This window comes from Bombina bombina, chromosome 5, assembly GCF_027579735.1.
Source record: "Bombina bombina isolate aBomBom1 chromosome 5, aBomBom1.pri, whole genome shotgun sequence".
Classification (NCBI taxonomy): Eukaryota; Metazoa; Chordata; class Amphibia; order Anura; family Bombinatoridae; genus Bombina; species Bombina bombina.
Window position 1 is genome coordinate 511,701,638 of NC_069503.1, and position 18,991 is coordinate 511,720,628.

An 18,991-nucleotide genomic window follows, 5' to 3' on the forward strand; every position below is an offset into this window, starting at 1 on the left:
CAGGAAAATATTAGAAACACAGCTGTGCTAGATTCAGATCTTTGTGTTGATGAGATAGAAGTGAAACTTAAAAAAACGGTCAGTTTAGAAGAAGCAGCGATATTACATGAAGCCAAAGATCCAGACATGTTACATGCAGTTAAAGATGCTGACATATTAAATGAAGTTGACATTATTATTTCAAGGAATGAATTCAGTGACAGTGTTGGTGTAGATACAGATGAAATATGGCCACCCAACTGGGAACCATCTTGTACCACTGATTCATGGGGAGAGTCATTTATGACAGATAACCAGGATTTCTGGATCCCTAATGATATCGCAGAAAACCGGAATGACATCTGCTGCTCAGAGTCTACTTTCAATACAGAAAGAAATGTGTCAGCTATTTATGACTGTGAGTCACAAGAGGCAACATTTCAGAAGGTCTTAGATAGGAATCAGGAGCTTAATGTGGGCCCTTTAATGAACAAGGAAATTGATAGGTCACAAGGCCCTTTTGACAAGGGAATCTCCATAAATGCTAGGTATGATCTTTCACCTAGCCCCAGAGACAATGAGGCCAACAGCTCTGATTTATCGGAAGATGAAATTGCAAACCGGAGATATGGATTGCTTTACCAGGATTTAGCGCCTGAGCAAGACGAGGTATCTCAGTTTTCCCAATGTGTAGTTTAGTCTAGATACAACGTAATCCTATAACTCTGCTTGCACCCTACTGCTTATTCCTTTTGTAGATCCTTGTCAGTTTTTGGTGAATAACTCAATTATAAACAACTCACAAGACCCAGAAACTGCATTATTGTGGTACTGCAAACTCTTATAGCTTATTTGCTTCCTTTATAATTCATTTTTTATGTTGCCACTTAGAATAGGATAGCAGTTGTCAAAGCAAATGTGTCTAATCATTAGCAAGTGGGATGTAAGTGACCTACATGTTTGTTCCTTAAAATAAACAGTATAGGGTTATTCTATTTTATGCTTTATAGAAAGTCATATTCGAATTTTTTAAAGAAACAACTTGGTTGTGCTCAAAAATGTGCATTCAGTTGTTACCTTCACTGTAAAATTAGGCAATTTAATCAATTAAAAAAATCTTCAAAAGATTATTACCATTATATTATCTCTTTTAATTTTCTTTATAATCAGATGGTAGAAATTTACAAATGAATGTTGGAATCCTATACTGTCCTGTATTTAGCACAACATTTAAAAAAAAGTCCAACATAGCAGTAAAAAACAACACTATTTATGTAAATATATATATTTATAAAGAGTGAACACTAGAGATTATAGTAAGTATAGTATTCAAAAACATTGAAATATCTGTAAAATTAAAAACAAACTGATCAATATAATCAGGATACTTGAAAGACAAATAATAGACAACAACGAAATACACAAGTTCAGATTGGCTGACTGTTTATAAAAAGAGAAAACATAGTATGGTAAAGTGATGCCCTTAATTATTTATATATTTTTTGAAAATACCAATTTAAAAATGGTGGTAACATTTATAAATTGTATGTTCTGATGCCTTATATCCGTTTTCTCTTACTTTGTATGCCTGAACACCTCAATAAAGATTTTTTTTTTAAAAATGGTGTTAACAAAAAGGTGCAGAACAAGTAAACAAATGCAACCACTGCAAAGGAGAATTAAAGGGGCATGACATTCTGAACTGTTCTTTCATGTTTTAGATCAAGCATACTGTTTTAAGTGACTTTCCAATTTACTTCTATTATCAAATTTGCATCATTCTCTTTGTATCCTCTTTTGAAGGAGCAGTAGTGCACTACTGAGAGCTAGCTGAACACATTGGTTGTGCCTATGACAAAATGCATATATGTGTAGCTACCAATGAACAGCTAGCTCCCAGTAGTGTGTTGCTGCTCCTGAGCCTACATACATATGCTTTTCAACAAAGGATGTGAAAGGAATGAAGCAAATTAGATGATAGAAGTAAAAATGCATGCTCTATTTCTATCATGAAAGTTTTATTTTGTGTTAACCATCCTTACACTGTGTTAAAAAGCACCATGTTAAATCTGATTAAAATGCTTTCATTCAGCAAAAGAGATATTAACAACATGTTAACTCTACACATGACTAAACTCTTACTTATAGTTAATTTATAGTTATTATTTTCATTTTTTTTCTGTTTCCAGTGTAAATGATATCAACAACTTTTAAACATATTATAACTTATTGCTTGATTTCCGTCTAAAGGGGAGGAGAGTCCACTGCTTCATTCATCACTTGTGGAAAATAAGAACCTGGCCACCAGGAGGAGGCAAAGACACCCCAGCCAAAGGTTTAAATACCTCCCCCACTTCCCTTATCCCCCAGTCATTCTTTGCCTTTCGTCACAGGAGGTTGGCAGAGAAGTGTCAGAAGATTTGGAGTAGTCTCTTATGGAGGGTAGTACTCTTCGGAACGGGACTGGAGTTTTAAGTAGTCCTGTCAGCCTCTCAGTGAGAGCATGGGTAAAAGTTAGAGTCCGGAGATGCAGGGGGAGTTCTTCTGCGAAACCATCCCGACTCATATTAACAGCTCCTTAAGCAATCAGCGTTGACGAGTTTTGCTGCTTGCTTTTATTCTCTCAAGTCTATGTCAGGAGCGACACTACTAACCTATCACACTTGAAGGGCCGTGTTCATGTTCCACAGCGTTGATTCTGGTAAGATCATTTCATTATATATGGCCCAGGCCTGTTTGGCCCAGGCCTGGATTCTATCATATCTACAGTCAAGGGCGCTTTCTTACCTCCGGATAAGAAAGCAAAATCTAAGGGATCTACTTTTTGTCCCTTTCGTGCAGACAAGTCTCAGTGCCAGCAGCCTTCCGCAAAATCTGAGCAATCCAAGGGATCTTGAAAGCCAGCAAACTCTTGGAATAAGTCCAAGCAGAACATGAAGCCTGCCGAGTCAAAGTCGGCATGAAGGGGCGGCCCCCGACCCGTCCTTCGACCAGGTAGGGGCAGACCATCTCTTTTTGCGGGGACCTGGAGGGGAAACGTTACAGACTCTTGGGTCCTGGAGTTCGTCGCTCAGGGGTACAGAATAGGTTTCAAATCAGATCCACCCAGAGGCAGATTCCTCCTGTCAAATATCTCTTCAAAACCAGAAAAGAGAGACGCCTTCCTGGGATGTGTGAGGAAGCTCTCATCTCTCTGGGTAATCGTCCCAGTTCCTCTGGCAGAAAGAGGTCTGGGGTATTATTCAAACCATTTTGTGGTCCCAAAGAAGGAGGGCACGTTTCATCCAATACTGGACTTAAAGGCCCTAAACAAGTTTTTGTCAGTCCCATCGTTCAAGATGGAGACGATCAGGTCAATTTTGCCCCTGGTTCAAGAGGGGCAATTCATGACGACTATAGACCTGAAGGATGCTTACCTTCATGTTCCAATCCACAAGGATCACTTCAAATTTCTAAGGTTCGCCTTCCTGGATCAGCGCTTCCAGTTTGTGGCCCTTCCGTTTGGTCTGGCAACAGCCCAGAGAGTCTTTACAAAGGTTCTGGGAGCTCTTCTCACAGTAGCGAGAGCCAAAGGGATTGCAGTGGCTCCATATCTGGATGATATCCTGGTTCAGGCTCCATCCTACAGTCTGGCGGAGGATCATTCGAGAGCTCTCCTCCTCCTGCTTTGATCCCAACAAAGGAAATAGTTCATTGGTCCCCAGCAACAGGGTGGAGTTCCTGGGTACGATACTAGATTCTTCTGCGATGAAGATATTTCTGACAGACCAGAGATGTTGCAAGCTTGCGTCCAACTGTCTAACCCTACAGACATCCTCTAGGACATCTGTGGCCAGGTGTATGGAGGTAATTGGGCTCATGGTATCCAGCATAGATGTCATTCCATTCGCCAGGTTTCATCTCAGACCTCTGCAGCTGTGCATGTTGAGATAATAGAATGGCGATCATTCAGATTTGTCACAACAGATATCTCTGGACAGACAGGTGAGGGAGTCCCTGTCTTGGTGGACCCGACTGGGCCAGTTGTCCCAGGGGACTTCCTTCCTGAGACCATTCTGGGAGATTGTAACCACGGATATTCAACGCTCTGAAGGTTTGGCCCCCTTCTGGGGTTGTCCCAATTCATCAGATTCCAATTGGACAACATCACCTTGGTGGCTTACATAAACCACCAGGAGGGGACGAGAAGCTCCCTAGCAATGAGGGAAGTATCTCGGATTCTGGAATGGGCAGAAACTCGCAATTGTTCGCTCTCAGCGATCCATATTCCTGGTGTGGACAACTGGGAAGCGGATTTTCTGAGCAGACAGACATTTCATCCAGGGGAATAGTCTCTCCACCCCGAGATGTTTGCGAAGATCTGCAGCAGATGGGAGACGCCAGAAAAAGATCTCATGGTGCCCAGACTCAATTGCAAGCTAACCAGATATGGGTCCCCAGGCAGAACTGATGGACACCTTGGCGGTACCCTGGGACTTCAACCTAATCTACATATTTCCACCGTTGCCTCTTCTACCTCAAGTAGTGGCCCGCATCAAGCAGGAGCAAGCTTCAGCTATTCTGATTGCTCCGTCGTGGCCGCGGAGGACGTGGTTTGTGGATCTAGTGGCAATGTCGTCATATAAACCGTGGAAGTTACCTTGTCGCAAGAATCTGCTAGTTCAAGGTACTTTTCTACATCAAAATCTTGATTCTCTGAGGCTGACTGCGTGGAGATTGAACGCCTAGTCTTAGCCAAAAGAGGTTTTTCGGAGAGAGTGATCGACACTCTCGTCCAGGCCAGGAAGCCGGTCACTAGACGCATCTACCACAAAGTGTGGAGGACCGACTTGTCCTGGTGTGAGGAATGAGGATACCCATGGCACAAGGTCAAGGTTTCCAGGATTTTGGCCTTTCTCCAGGATGGTCTGGATAAGGGTCTTGCCGCCAGTTCCCTAAGGGGACAGATCCCGGCTTTATCAGTACTGTTGCATAAGAAGCTTGCGGAGCTTCCTGACATTCAGTCCTTTGTTCAGGCTCTGGTTAGGATTAGACTGGTTTTCAGGAATCCGGCTCCTCCCTGAAGCTTAAACTTGGTGCTTAAGGTCTTGCAGAGGGCTCCGTTTGAGCCTATGCATGCTCTAGACATTAAGATTCTCTCATGGAAGGTCCTGTTGTTATTGGCTATTGCATCAGCACACAGAGTCTCTGAGTTGGCGGCCTTACAATTTGAGCCTCCTTACTTGGTTTTTCATGCTGACAAAGCCGCCAGTTCCCTAAGGGGACAGATCTCGGCTTTATCAGTACTGTTGCATAAGAAGCTTGCAGAGCTTCCTGACATTTAGTCCTTTGTTCAGGCTCTGGTTAGGATTAGACTGGTTTTCAGGAATCCGGCTCCTCCCTGAAGCTTAAACTTGGTGCTTAAGGTTTTGCAGAGGGCTCAGTTTGAGCCTATGCATGCTCTAGACATTAAGATTCTCTCACAGAAGGTCCTATTGTTACTGGCTGTTGCATCGGCACGCAGAGTCTCTGAGTTGGCAGCCTTACAATTTGAGCCTCCTTACTTGGTTTTTCATGCTGACAAAGCCGTTCTGCGAACTGGTTTGGGATTTCTTCCCAAGGTAGTGTTGAGTCGTAACATTATCCAGGAAATAGTGGTTCCTTCCTTGTGTCCTAACCTGTCCTCTTCGAAAGAGAGGTTACTTCATAATCTGGATGTGGTTCGGGCCTTGAAGTTTTATCTTCAAGCCACAAAGGAGTTCAGACAGACGTCATCCTTATTCATTGTGTATTCTGGAAGGTGCAGGGGCAGAGGGCCTCTGCAATTTCTCTATCTTTTTGGTTGAGGAATATGATCCGTCTGGCTTATGAGACAGCGGGACACAAGCCTCCTCAGAGGATTACGGCTCACTCGACTAGAGCTGTGGCCTCTTCTTGGTCCTTTAAGAATGAAGCTTCTATGGAGCAGATTTGTAAGGCGGCAGCCTGCTCATCCTTACATACTTTTGCAAAATTTTACAAATTTGACATTTTTGCTTTGGCGGAAGCAGCTTTTGGGAGAAAGGTTATGCAGGCTGTGGTGCCCTCAGTATAGGGTCCGCCTCCTTTACCCTCCTGTTTTCTTCATTCAGTGTCCTCTAGAGCTTGGGTATTTGTTCCCACTAGTGATGAATGAAGCAGTGGACTCTCCTCCCCTGTAGATGGAAAACATAAATTATGCTTACCTGATGATTTAATTTCCAACTGTGGGAAGAGAGTCCACTGCACCCACCCGTTCTCCGGTAGGCGGACCAAAATTTATTTTTTGTTCTTCTGGCACGTTTATACCCTGATATTTATCCTACTGTTCCTTGTTCCCTTGGCAGAATGACTGGGGGATGAGGGAAGTGGGGGAGGTATTTAAGCCTTTGGCTGGGGTGTCTTTGCCTCCACCTGGTGGCCAGGTTCTTAATTCCCAATAGTAATGAATGAAGCCGTGGACTCTCCGCCCCACTGAAATTAAATTATCAGGTAAGCATAATTTATGTTTTCATAAATATGAATGCACCAAAAAGCAATTTTAACTCTATGGGGTAGATTACTTAATAGTCGTAGGGACATGATTCGCTGTAGCAAATAATGTCCGCTCGACCTCGCTAAATACAGACAGCATACACTGTCAGCATTTAACATTGCACAAGCATTTCTAGTTAAATGCTTGTGCAATGCCGCCCCCTGCTCATTACGGCCAATCGGCCGCTAGTAGGTGCTGTCAATCATCCTGATCGGTTCGGGATGATTTAACTCCGCCACCTAAAAGGTGGAGGACAAGTTAAGGGGCAGTGGTGACCGCTGCTTCTTAACTTTCTTTTCAAGTGAGCCTGAAACGATAGGGCTCGGAAGCAGCATCCACTGCTGAATAAGTGGAGTCCTAAGGGTATAGCCCAGACCAGCTTTTATAATTATTTGCAAGGAACAAATATAAAAATATATATATATTGAAAACACCCTGTATATTCTCATGTATCCCAGTAGGAGTATTATATTTTAATTTAAGTACTTCATCAAATGGAAGCAATTAATTGGAAAATCCTAGTTGTATGCAACTTCCTGCAATTATTTGTCAAGCTTTTATGCAGAAGTTTTACCCTTTTAGAGCCTAAAAGCAATATATTCCTTTTAATCCTATATCATTTTCTAACTTTCCATTAATTTTGAAGTATAAACTAAGTGGAGCTTTTTTCCCTTCTATTTATAATTATCTAGGTATCCAGCAGCGCATTTAATGGCTTTACACAGGTAAGATGCTGTTATTTTTAAATCTCATTAATTAGAAACCAAAAATGGAAACAAACATACTGAACATTCAAAGTCAACTGGAAAAGAAGGGAGATGGCTGAAAATATTGGCTTTGCTATTTTATACTAGGAATATAGCATTTTAAATCACATATGTTCAAAAGAAATATTACTATTTAGCACTATTTCATTGGTTAGGAATGAAACAGAGCAACAGTCTTGTGATAAAAAGATAATTTTCTATAAGGTATTCACTAAGCGTGTGGCTGAATACATGTTCCATCACAAAAATAAAACAATGTAATAATATTTCTATTATTATACTATATTAGAACTACAATATTTATAATCATATTTATAGTTTTATTACACACACACACACACATATATATATAGGTGTGTGTGTGTGTTAATTAATTACACATTTTTTGACCTGTAAATTCATTATTGATTATTTTTTTCTTATGATTAGTTACTACAATTTGATTTCCAAATAAATCCTTTTTAAATACAATGGTTTCTTTGATAATATCACTATTAGAAAACAAAATGCAGATATAGTTTTGTGCAGTAAAATTAATTGTACAAAGAAATATGATGACATTCTGGTTGTTAACAAAACAACTGCTAGTAGGAATAGAAATCTTCATTGTTATATTATGACAGTCGTTATGTTTACAACTGGAATATAATCCTGCCCTGCGTTTTAACACAAAATGGCCGCTGAGATTTACTTAAAACTCATTTAAATATAAAAGAAATTAAAAACTTTTTATTCATTTTTGTAGCCTGAGTCTTCAACATCCTTGTTCACACTGCAGTCAGATCAAAGTGCTGGTGATATGACGGTAAGTTATCTAGCAAGCTTTTATTAATTAAAATGTTCTTACTAATGTGCCTAATATGACTTTTCTACTGTTTTGCTGAGCTAATCTATATCTTTTCTTGGTTCATTACCTCCTTTAAGTCCTGGGGGAAAAAATTAAAGACAATTCACTAGTGCCTCATCCTTTTTCAAGAACTCACTTATATGCCAACAACTTTATTTTAGTATGAAAATCTTCAATCATCTGCTGTAAGTTCATATTTCGTAGCAGCACATCCCTTTCACACTAATAAATGGAATAATTTGTTAAAGTGAATGTAACATTTGATGATAAAGTGCCCGGTTTTAAAAAATTTGATTAAAAACAGGGGCACTTTATCAAAATTTACATTTCACTCGTGTTGTGAAAAAATACTTACCTTTTAAACTTGACAGCAGCTCCAGCTTCCTCCGCCCGTCGTAAAGCCTCTTCCTGGGTCTAAAATGAGGAATCCGGCTTCCTCCAATCACGGCGTTGAATCATACACTGATTCCCCCGGGGGGGAGGCCATGATTGGAGGATGACCGATCCATCATTTCTGACGTCGGAAGAGACTTGCGACCACCGGGGGAAGCTGGAGCAGCTGTCAAGTTTAAAAGGTAAGTATTTTTTCACAACACGAGCGGAATGTAAATTTTGATTAATTAAAGTGCCCCTGTTTTTAATCAAATTTTTAAAAACTGGGCACTTTAGCATCAAAATTTACATTCATTTTAAGCTTGTTTTGGGAGACTCATTATGCCAAACACAAATGTATCCACTCATCCATTAGAATAAATTATGCATCTAAAATTCTGTCTGACAATTAATCTTTTCGCTAGATCAATGAAAGGGTACTCGAGTCCTTATAACCAGCAAACAAAGCCAGGATTTTTAGAATTCCTGTCCTTGAGCACATTGTGCTATTATGGTTCATTGAGTAGTTAAAAATGTAGCAGTAAGCTACCAAAATTGCTGACAGCTAATGGCTCCATTTTAGTACCAGGTTTCCATTTAAATATTTTGCACAGTGCATGCAGTCGGTCTTTTTGTCTATGTGCGAGTTAATGTTGTGTTAACGCTTCCATCTGACATCGGAAATCTAGAAAATCACTCTGTAACAAGTTCATTGCTATAGTAACTCGACTAACACTATAAAAGTTACGTTTAACTCCTACACTCCTTACCTCCTCTAGAGAAAAAAGACACAAGATATGAGAAAATGTTTTATTTAAGGAAAAACATTTTTTTATTCCATTTTTTTACGCATTTTTTATACGCATAGGTCTAGTTGGAATTATGGAGATATGTTTGATTATATTTTTATATGTAAATACATATTGACATTTAGATAGGAACATAACTCTTAACTAGTTCTATACCTGGGCCAGCAATAAATATTACATATGACAATAAATTTATAAAGTGAACCACTTGCATTGGTTATAAACGTTAATATCTCAATGTGAATTAAGCCTTCAGAAGCTTATTTTTTCTCATTTACACCTAGTTCAGTATGTCTTAATGTTTGAGACCTTATCGACAGCTTGCGCAAGTGTTTTACCTGTTTTCACGTTCAATGGAAGCCGGGTGTAATTTTGAGCTTTATTGCTTCTATTATTTTCTATGGAATGTGTAATTTTTTTTGGCAGCCGAACACCAGCTGCCGGTAATGATTGGAAACGCACCATTGAAAACTGATGATAAACGTAACGGCTTCTGGGATTCGTTTTTTTTATTTGGCTACCCTGCAAAAATGCAATTACAGCTCAGTGGAAACAAGTCCCTAGATGGGTCCATGTCCTTTCGATGATTGTACATGATTGTTGTTGTTTTTTTCTTCTTCCTCTACTATTACCTTGTATCTGCCGACTCGTAAAATTAAATCAAACTTTAAGTTGTAAATTCATAATCTAAAAGAAAAAAGATGAGCCATGTTGACATTTTTGTTTGTTCTACTATAACAAACAGAGAAACTTCCTAAAAATTCTGTGCAAATACTATAAGTATAGTCAAATATTATCTATGACATTTTTTAGTGGGGTTCATTTACATTGTTCATATTTCTTATTATCTGCAATCTATCGGGTAGAGTTCGAGTTTTGCGTTAGTTGAAAAAGCAGCGTTAACAGGTGCTAACGCTGCTTTTTTACTACCGCTGGTATTACGAGTCTTGCAGGTTTAGGGGCACCGCACACTTTTTTGGCCTTACCGCAAAATGACTTACGTAAACTTCGTAAAGTCTTTTTTCTATGGGACTTTCATAGCGCCGGTATTACGTGTCTGTCCTGGGAGGCCAAAAAGTGAGCGGTACACCCTATCCTGTCAAGATTCCTACCGCATTTGAAAGTCAGTAGTAATGAGTTTTATGTTACAACGCGGTAGCATAAAACTCATAACTAAAGTGCTAAAAAGTACACTAACACCCATAAACTACATATTAACCCCTAAACCGAGGCCCTCCCGCATCGCAAACACTATAATAAAAATTTTAACCCCTAATCTGCCGCTCTGGACATCGCCGTCGTACTATAATAAACATATTAACCCCTAAACCGCCGCACTCCCACCTCGCAAACACTAGTTAAATATTATTAACCCCGAATCTGCTGCCCCTAACATCGCCGCAACCTACATTATATTTATTAACCCCTAATCTGCCGCCCCCAATGTCGCTGCCACCTACCTACATTTATTAACCCCTAATCTGCTGCCCCCAACGTCGCCGCCACTATACTAAATGTATTAACCCCTAAATCTTAGTCTAACCCTAACACCCCCTAACTTAAATATAATTTAAATAAATCTAAATAAAATTACTATCATTACCTAAATAATTCCTATTTAAAACTAAATACTTACCTGTAAAATAAACTTAGGGTTTATTTTTATTTTACAGGCAAGTTTGTATTTATTTTAACTAGGTAGAATAGTTACTAAATAGTTATTAACTATTTCATAACTACCTAGATAAAATAAATACAAAAGTACCTGTAAAATAAAACCTAACCTAAGTTACAATAACACCTAACACTACACTATAATTAAATAAATTACCTAAATTAAATACAATTAAATTAAATTAGCTAAAGTACAAAAAAACCCACTAAATTACAGAAAATAATAAACAAATTACAAGATATTTAAACTAAATACACCTAATCTAATAGCCCTATCAAAATAAAAAAAGCCCCACCAAAATTTAAAAAAAATCCCCCTAGCCTAAACTAAACTACCAATAAAACCCTTTAAAGGGCCTTTTGTGGGGCATTGCCCCAAAGTAATCAGCTCTTTTACTTGTAAAAAAAATACAAACAACCCCACAACAGTAAAACCCACCACCCACACAACAAAACCCCCAAATAAAATACTAACTAAAAAACCTAAGCTCCCCATTGCCCTGAAAAGGGCATATGGATGGGCATTGCCCTTAAAAGGGCAGTTATCTCTTTTGCGGCCCAAACCGTAATCTAAAAAATAAAACCCACCCAATACACCCTTAAAAAACCTAACACTTTTTTTCTTTTATGATTCAGATAGAGCATGCAATTTTAAGCAAATTTCTAATTTACTCCTATTATCAGTTTTTCTTCGTTCTCTTGCTATCTTTATTTAAAAAAAAAAGGCAGGTAAGGAGCCAGCAAAATTTTGGTTTAGAACAATGGACAGCACTTGTTTATTGGTGCTATCCAATCAGCAAGGACAACCCAGGTTGTTAACCAAAAATGGGACGGCATCTAAACTTACATTCTTTCTTTTCAAATAAACATACCACGAGAATGAAGAAAATTTGATAATAGGAGTAAATTAGAAAGTTGCTTAAAATTGGGTTCAGTATCCCTTTAAATTTAAAAAATACATTTACATGTTATGCTCAGACTTATCTTTTCTTTGAGCGCATCATTCTATCTAGCATTTATTTAGTGTTTAATGTCCCTTTAATAGAAATCATTGCAATATGTATTATTATATGTATTATTCAACTATTTAAATGGATTTGACCTTTTATTTATTTTTTTACACTACATTTGTGCTTCCTGTCACACCTCTACTTTGGAGGATGAGGCCTTTGCTGAGAATTTTATCTTAGCCTGATGTCATTAAACGTCTAGGCTAGTGAGTAGACTAGATAAGAAGGAATCAGATTTGCTCATGCCCGGAACTGACAGAATACAAATTTAGGTTTTTAAAATCCTGTGCTCTTAAAACATTGGGGGCAGGGCTAATCTTAGAATTTCTAAGTGCTTATTTTGCAAGAAAACAAGTAAGTTATTTTCTGTTTTTTACACAATCTTTTTCTTTTTATATTTACTTTGATTTAACATATTTGTTTTTTTTACCAAAGGAGCCCTGTTTAATATCCCTTTAAAGTGATTCTAGACATACAGGCTATACTGGCCACATATTGCAAGAAAATTCAACTATATTTAGTTTGGCAGCCAATAAAAAATGGGTGAAATGATGTAGTCAAATGTAATCTGACATCAATGTCAAGAAATAACTTAAATTGTCTGTAATCTACCTATTCAGTAAATTATTATTTTTATGGGGAAAAAAGTATTAAACCACTTATTTTATTTTATTGCCTTCTTTCAAACCAAGTTAGCGTGGATTGCGATTATTAATGTGGTTAGGTTTATTTAACCAGTTGTATCACCAGTTTTTGTATTTACTGTTCAACCAATGTTATTTTGGATTAATGTTAGCAATCTACATTAGACGTTTTCATTTTTAAAAGCTTAAAGGATTCTGGGAAGAGTCACTATATGGACAATGATACTAAAGAATCATGAATTCAAGTTGCTCCAGGTCTTTCACATATTGAGCTAGATTACAACTGGCGTGCTAACGTTGCACGGGTATTATAAGTTTAAAGTAAACAAGACCTTGTGTAAAGGGTTAGGGCTAACATAAAAACACAACATAAATACATTAAAAACAAAATGTATGCTTACCTGATAAATTATTTTCTTTCCTGGCAAGGAGAGTCCATGGATCCACTCTAATTACTAGTGGGAATTCAACTCCTGGCCACCAGGAAGAGGCAAAGAACACCCCAGCAGAGCTGTTAAGTATCACTTCCCATAATCCCCCAGTCATTCAGATGAAGAAATATGGAAAGACAAGATGACACAAGGGTATAGAGGTGCCTGAGGTTTATACAAAAAAGCCATCTTAAATTAAATTAAGGGCGGGTCGTGGACATGCAAGGAAATATAAGAATTTATCAGTTAAGCATACGTTTTGTTTTCTTTCCAATATGCCATTGGAAAGAAAACAAAATTTATGCTTACCTGATAAATTCATAGCTAAGAGTCCACAAAGCCATTCTAATTACTAGTGGGGACCAATAGCTAGATGACACAGAATGGAAGGGCGAGAGAACAAGACAGGTGGACCTAAACAGAAGGCACCATCGCTTGAAGAACTATCCTTTGAAAAGAAGCCTCAGCAGAGTCAAAAGCATCAAATTTGTAGAATTTGGAAAAAGTATGCAACGAGGAGCAAGTGGCTGCCTTGCAGATTTGTTCCACAGAAGCTTCATTTTTGAAGGCCCAGGAAGAGGAGACAGCCCTAGTGGAATGAGCCATAATTCTCTCAGGAGGCTGTTGTCCAGCTGTCTCATAAGCCAACCGTATAACACTTCTCAATCAGAAAGAAAGAGTAGAAGAAGTGGCCTTCTGGCCCTTACGCTTACCAGAGAAAACAACGAACATGGCAGTAGATTGCCGAAAATCTTTAGTTGCCTGTAGATAACATTTTAGAGCATGCACAACATCTAGGTTATGCAACAGGCGTTCCTTCTGACAAGAAGAATTGGGACAAAACAAAGGAACAACAATTTCCTGATTGATGTTGCAATCCGAAACTACCTTGGGAAGAAATCCCAACTTACTACGATGGACCGGCTTATCCGCATGACAAATAAGGTAAGGGGAATCACACTGCAGAGCCGAATGCTCAGAAAATCTGCGAGCAGAACAAATAGTGAGGAGAAACAAAACTTTCCAAGATAACTTAATATCAACATAAACAGTGCATAAACTGAGCCTGGTGCAGAACTTTAAGAACAAGATTAAGACTCCATAGGCGGGTGGAGCCAGCTACCAATGGAACCAGACATTCATGTCTAGAGCTCCTGGCTCTTATATGTTATAAATGGTGTTTATATGCACTTAAAACAATATTTTTATACTGCAGGGGGTCCCTTCTTTACTCAGCGCTACCGGGGACGTTAGGGGCTCCCAGATGGACATTTCTAGCTTTGTAACAGGATCAGAAGGTTTGCCATGTTGGAGGCCCTGGATGACTGGAGGCTAGCTGTGATGCATCTCCTCCATAACCATTTTGCCAGCTTAGCGCTACTACTGAATACTGCTTCAACATAGTGGCAGTAGATGACAATCATATACGACCAGATGATCAGCATGTCGCCCACACTTTGCACATTACTGATACAACCATCCACCAGGGCAATTATACTGATCCCCCAGCTCCTGGGACTGCGTACTGCCATTTTGACCCCATGTGGCAGGTAGATGCTTATACCTACCAGTTCAGCGAATGGCCAAGCTGTAATGTTGGAGTTGGGAGCTGTCCTACTGCGGACCCTGGTTTGGGGCTGTATAAGAGGTTGATGTGTTATGCAGGGGACCAGACCTTGTCACTGGTACTTCCTTTGAGCACTGTGCACGCAGCCTCCGCTGGTAGCTGCCATGTTTTGGATGTTCTCCCTCTGCTGTGCGGTGCTGGGTTGGGTGTGACAAGGGCACAAGTGTCAGCTGACGATATGCTGCTGTGTGGATGCGGCGCTCTGTTCCTTTGTTGGCGTTTTCCTGTTCGGGCTCCCGGTCCTCTGTGCAGCTCAGTCTTATTGTTTCTTACTTGGGACCCTGGAGGTGCGCTTTTACTTGTGGCGCCATTAACCAGACAGTCTCACAACCAGAACTGGGACTCTTACCTTAAGGTATATATTTTGATAACCAAAGTGGGTTAAACACTTTCCTGCTTAAGTGACTCTGCTAGTCCTACAAGATTGATGCTGTGATAAACGCAGACATGAAGTTTCTCTGTTATTTTCATGGGACTTTATAAGCTGATTGCTGGACTCATTACGCTTTTCATAACAAGTACTGAAAGTGTGCCAACATTTCTGAATTACTATTAGCTTTTGCTCTGTCATTGCCAGTTAAATCTGTTTGTATTGTGTTTTATGTTTTTTGTATGGTTTATTAGCAATAAGTAGATAGTCACCGAATAGCATTGTTGAAATAGTAATTGGTTAAACAGTTTCTGCTCCTTGACTTATTGTCAGCTGCTAGGCTATATAAAGGATCCTGATCCTAGTAGACCTTGATATAACAAAGATAGTATGTTTATTGATGTTAATAGGGGTTCCCCAGTTAATGATGTTAACTTCTGCCATTATTCTGGGTTTAAATGTGGTTGTGCTGGGAAAACCCTTGACTCTCATATGTTGTTATAGGTGTGTCACCACGCTGTCAGCGGCCGAGGCAGTGTGACTCCCCAGTTAAGTCTGGGCTTATTTCCCTAAATAGTACAAAAGACACCCACAGGAGTAATGGATAATATATCTGATAATGGACCCACTAACATTCATGTGACACAACACCAGTTTGTGGTATAAACTAGCTGAAAACCATTTTCATAGAAACAACCGAATCTATAAGCTGCCATTATACTGCTTTCATTACCATCCCAGATGTCCATTTAGCACTCTCATTTAGTGGTATTTATATTCTAAGGGACACAGAACTAATTTCTAATCTAGCGAAAGGTTAGTTATCTGGGGACTATATACAGTTGTGCTCATAAGTTTACATACCCTGGCAGAATTAATGATTTCTTGGCCTTTTTTCAGAGAATATGAATGATAACACAAAAACCTTTCTTTCACTCATGATTTGTGTTTGGCTGAAGCCATTTATTATCAGTCAACTGTGTTTACTCTTTTTAAATCATAATGACAACAGAAACTACCCAAATGAAACTGATCAAAAGTTTACATACCCTGGTGATTTTGGCCTGATAACATGCACACAAGTTGGCACAAATGGTTTTGAATGGCTATTAAAGGTAAGCATCCTCACCTGTGATCTGTTTGCTTGTAATTAGTGAGTGTGTATAAAAGGTCAATGAGTTTCTGGACTCCTGACAGACCCTTGCATCTTTCATCCAGTGCTGCACTGACAATTCTGGATTCTGAGTCATGGGGAAAGCAAAATAATTGTCAAAAGATTTGCGGGAAAAGGTAGTTGAACTGTATAAAACAGGAAAGGGATATAAAAATATATCCAAGGAATTGAGAATGCAAATCAGCAGTGTTCAAATTCTAATAAAGAAGTGGAAAATGAGGTGTTCTGTTGAAACCAAACCACTGTCAGGTAGACCAACTAAAATTTCAGCCACAACTGCCAGGAAAATTGTTCGGGATGCCAAGACAAACCCACAAATAACTTCAGGTGAAATACAGGACATGTGGTGTGGCTGTTTCAAGATGCACAATAAGGAGGCACTTGAAGAAAGATGGGCTGCATGGTCGAGTCGCCAGAAGAAAGCCATTACTACACAAATGCCACAAAGTATCCCGCTTACAATACACCAAACAGCACAGAGAAAAGCCTCAAACCTTCTGGCACAAAGTCATCTGGAGTGATGAGACCAAAATGTAGCTTTTTGGCAACAACCATAAATGCTGCATTTGAAGAGGAGTCAACAAGGCCTATGATGAAAGGTATACCATTCCTACTGTAAAACACGGAGGTGGATCACTGATGTTTTGGGGATGTGTGAGCTACAAAGGCAAAGGAAATTTGGTCAGAATTGATTGCAAGATGAATGCAGTATGTTATCAAACAGAACGCCTCATTTTCCACTTCTTGATTAAAGTTTGAACACTGCTGATTTGCATTCTCAATTCCTTGGATATCTTTTTATATCCCTTTCCTGTTTTATACAGTTCAACTACCCTTTACCCACAGATCCTTTGACAATTCTATTTCTTTCCCCATGACTCAGAATCCAGAAACGTCAGTGCAGCACTGGATGAAAGATGCAAGGGTCTGTCAAGAGTCTAGAAACTCATTGACCTTTTATACACACACACTAATTACACACTAATTACACACATTAAAATTTTTCTTCTTCTTTATACATGTTCTCACATGTAGGGAACCTCAGTTTAATGTGTATGCTTCACATCTTCTATTGGATATTAGCGAAGCATCTCTTGATTGTTGGATGTTTTTAAATAAGTTATATATATCTTCAGAACACTTCAAAGCAAGAAAAAAAAATAGAAAATGTGAGGTTAAAGGGACACTGTACCCAAAAATTTTCTTTCGTGATTCAGATTGAGCATGATATTTTAAGCAACTTTCTAATTTACTCCTATTATCAAATTTTCTTCATTCTCTTGGTATCTTTATTTGAAATGCAAGAATGTAAGTTTAGAAGCCGGCCCATTTTTGGTGAACAACCTGGGTTGTCTTTGCTGATTGGTGGATAAATTCATCCACCAATAAAAAAGTGCTGTCCAGAGTACTGAAACAAAAAAAAAGCTTAGATGCCTTCTTTTTCAAATAACGATAGCAAGAGAACAAAGAAAAATTGATAATAGGAAGTTGCTTAAAATTGCATGCTCTTTCTGAATTACAAAATAAAAAATTTGGGTACAGTGTCCCTTTAAGTTTATTTTACATATATTTAAATCTTTCTGCGACACTGCAGATACGATTTTATATTCTCAACAATATGTTATGTTTTGTTTTATTGATTTTTTTTTTCTGTACTCATACATCTTTTTGACATATCACATGTATGTTGTGTTGTATCTTTTACCTCAATAAAAATGATGGGAAAAAAAAGATTAAGACTCCATGGAGGAGCAACAGGTTAAAACACAGGCCTGATTCTGACCAAGGCCTGAACAAAAGATTGAATATCTGGCAGGTCTACCAGACGTTTATGCAAAAGAAAAGACAGTGCCGAGATCTGACCCTTCAGAGTACTGGCTGACAAGCCTTTTCCAAGCCATCCTGGAGAAAGGACAAAATGCGGGCAACCCTCACCCGACTCCAAGAGAAACCCCTAGATTCGCACCAATAAAGGTATTTACCTTATGGTAAATCTTGCGAATTACCGGCATACGAGCCTGAAGCATGGTATCACTTACCTTTTCAGAAAAAACGCGCCTAGACAACACTAGGCGTTCAATCTCCAAGCAATCAGCTTCAGAGAATCTAGATTTGGGTGGAGGAAGGGACCCTGAAGTAGAAGGTCCTTCCTCAAAGGCAACCTCCAAGGGGGGAAGAGATGACATCTTCACCAGATCCGCAAACCAGATCCTGCGAGGCCAGGCAAGGGCGATTAGGATCACTGACGCCCTTTCCTGTATGATACGAGCTATTACTAGAGGAAGGAGGGCAAACAGAGTAAACAGGTACACAAGACTAAAGTCCAGAGGAACAGCCAGAGCGCCTATCAGAGCTGCTTGTGGCTCTCTTGATCTTGACCCGTATCTTGGAAGCTTGGCGTTTAGACAAGATGCCATCAGATCCAACTCCGAAAGTCCCCATCTGAGGATTATCATTGAGAATACTTCCGGATGAAGGGCCCACTCCCCTGGATGAAAAGTCTGCCTCCATGATAATCCGCTTCCTAGTTGTCCACCCCTGAGATGTGGATGGCAAAAACGTGACAATCGTGAGACCTCCTTCATAGCTAAGGAACTCTGAGTTCCTCCCTGGGGGTTCATATACGCCACCGAGGTGATGTTGTCCATCTGAAATCTGATAAACCGGACCAATCTCAGTTAAGGCCAAGCTGTAAGAGCATTGAAGATTGCTCTCAACTCTAGGATATTTATTGGGAGAAAAGACTCCTCTCGAG

At 39.3% G+C, this 18,991-nt stretch overlaps 1 protein-coding gene across 1 annotated transcript in view; it reads left to right on the top strand.

The window, feature by feature from the left end:
* The window catches only part of AMPH (amphiphysin), a 519,511-nt gene that overhangs the window by 404,533 nt on the left and 95,987 nt on the right, over positions 1-18,991 (top strand). The window contains exons 15-16 of the mRNA XM_053714425.1: positions 7,204-7,236; positions 8,024-8,066. Of these exons, the coding sequence (XP_053570400.1) occupies positions 7,204-7,236; positions 8,024-8,066 (76 nt within the window). The remainder of the gene's footprint in view (positions 1-7,203; positions 7,237-8,023; positions 8,067-18,991) is intronic.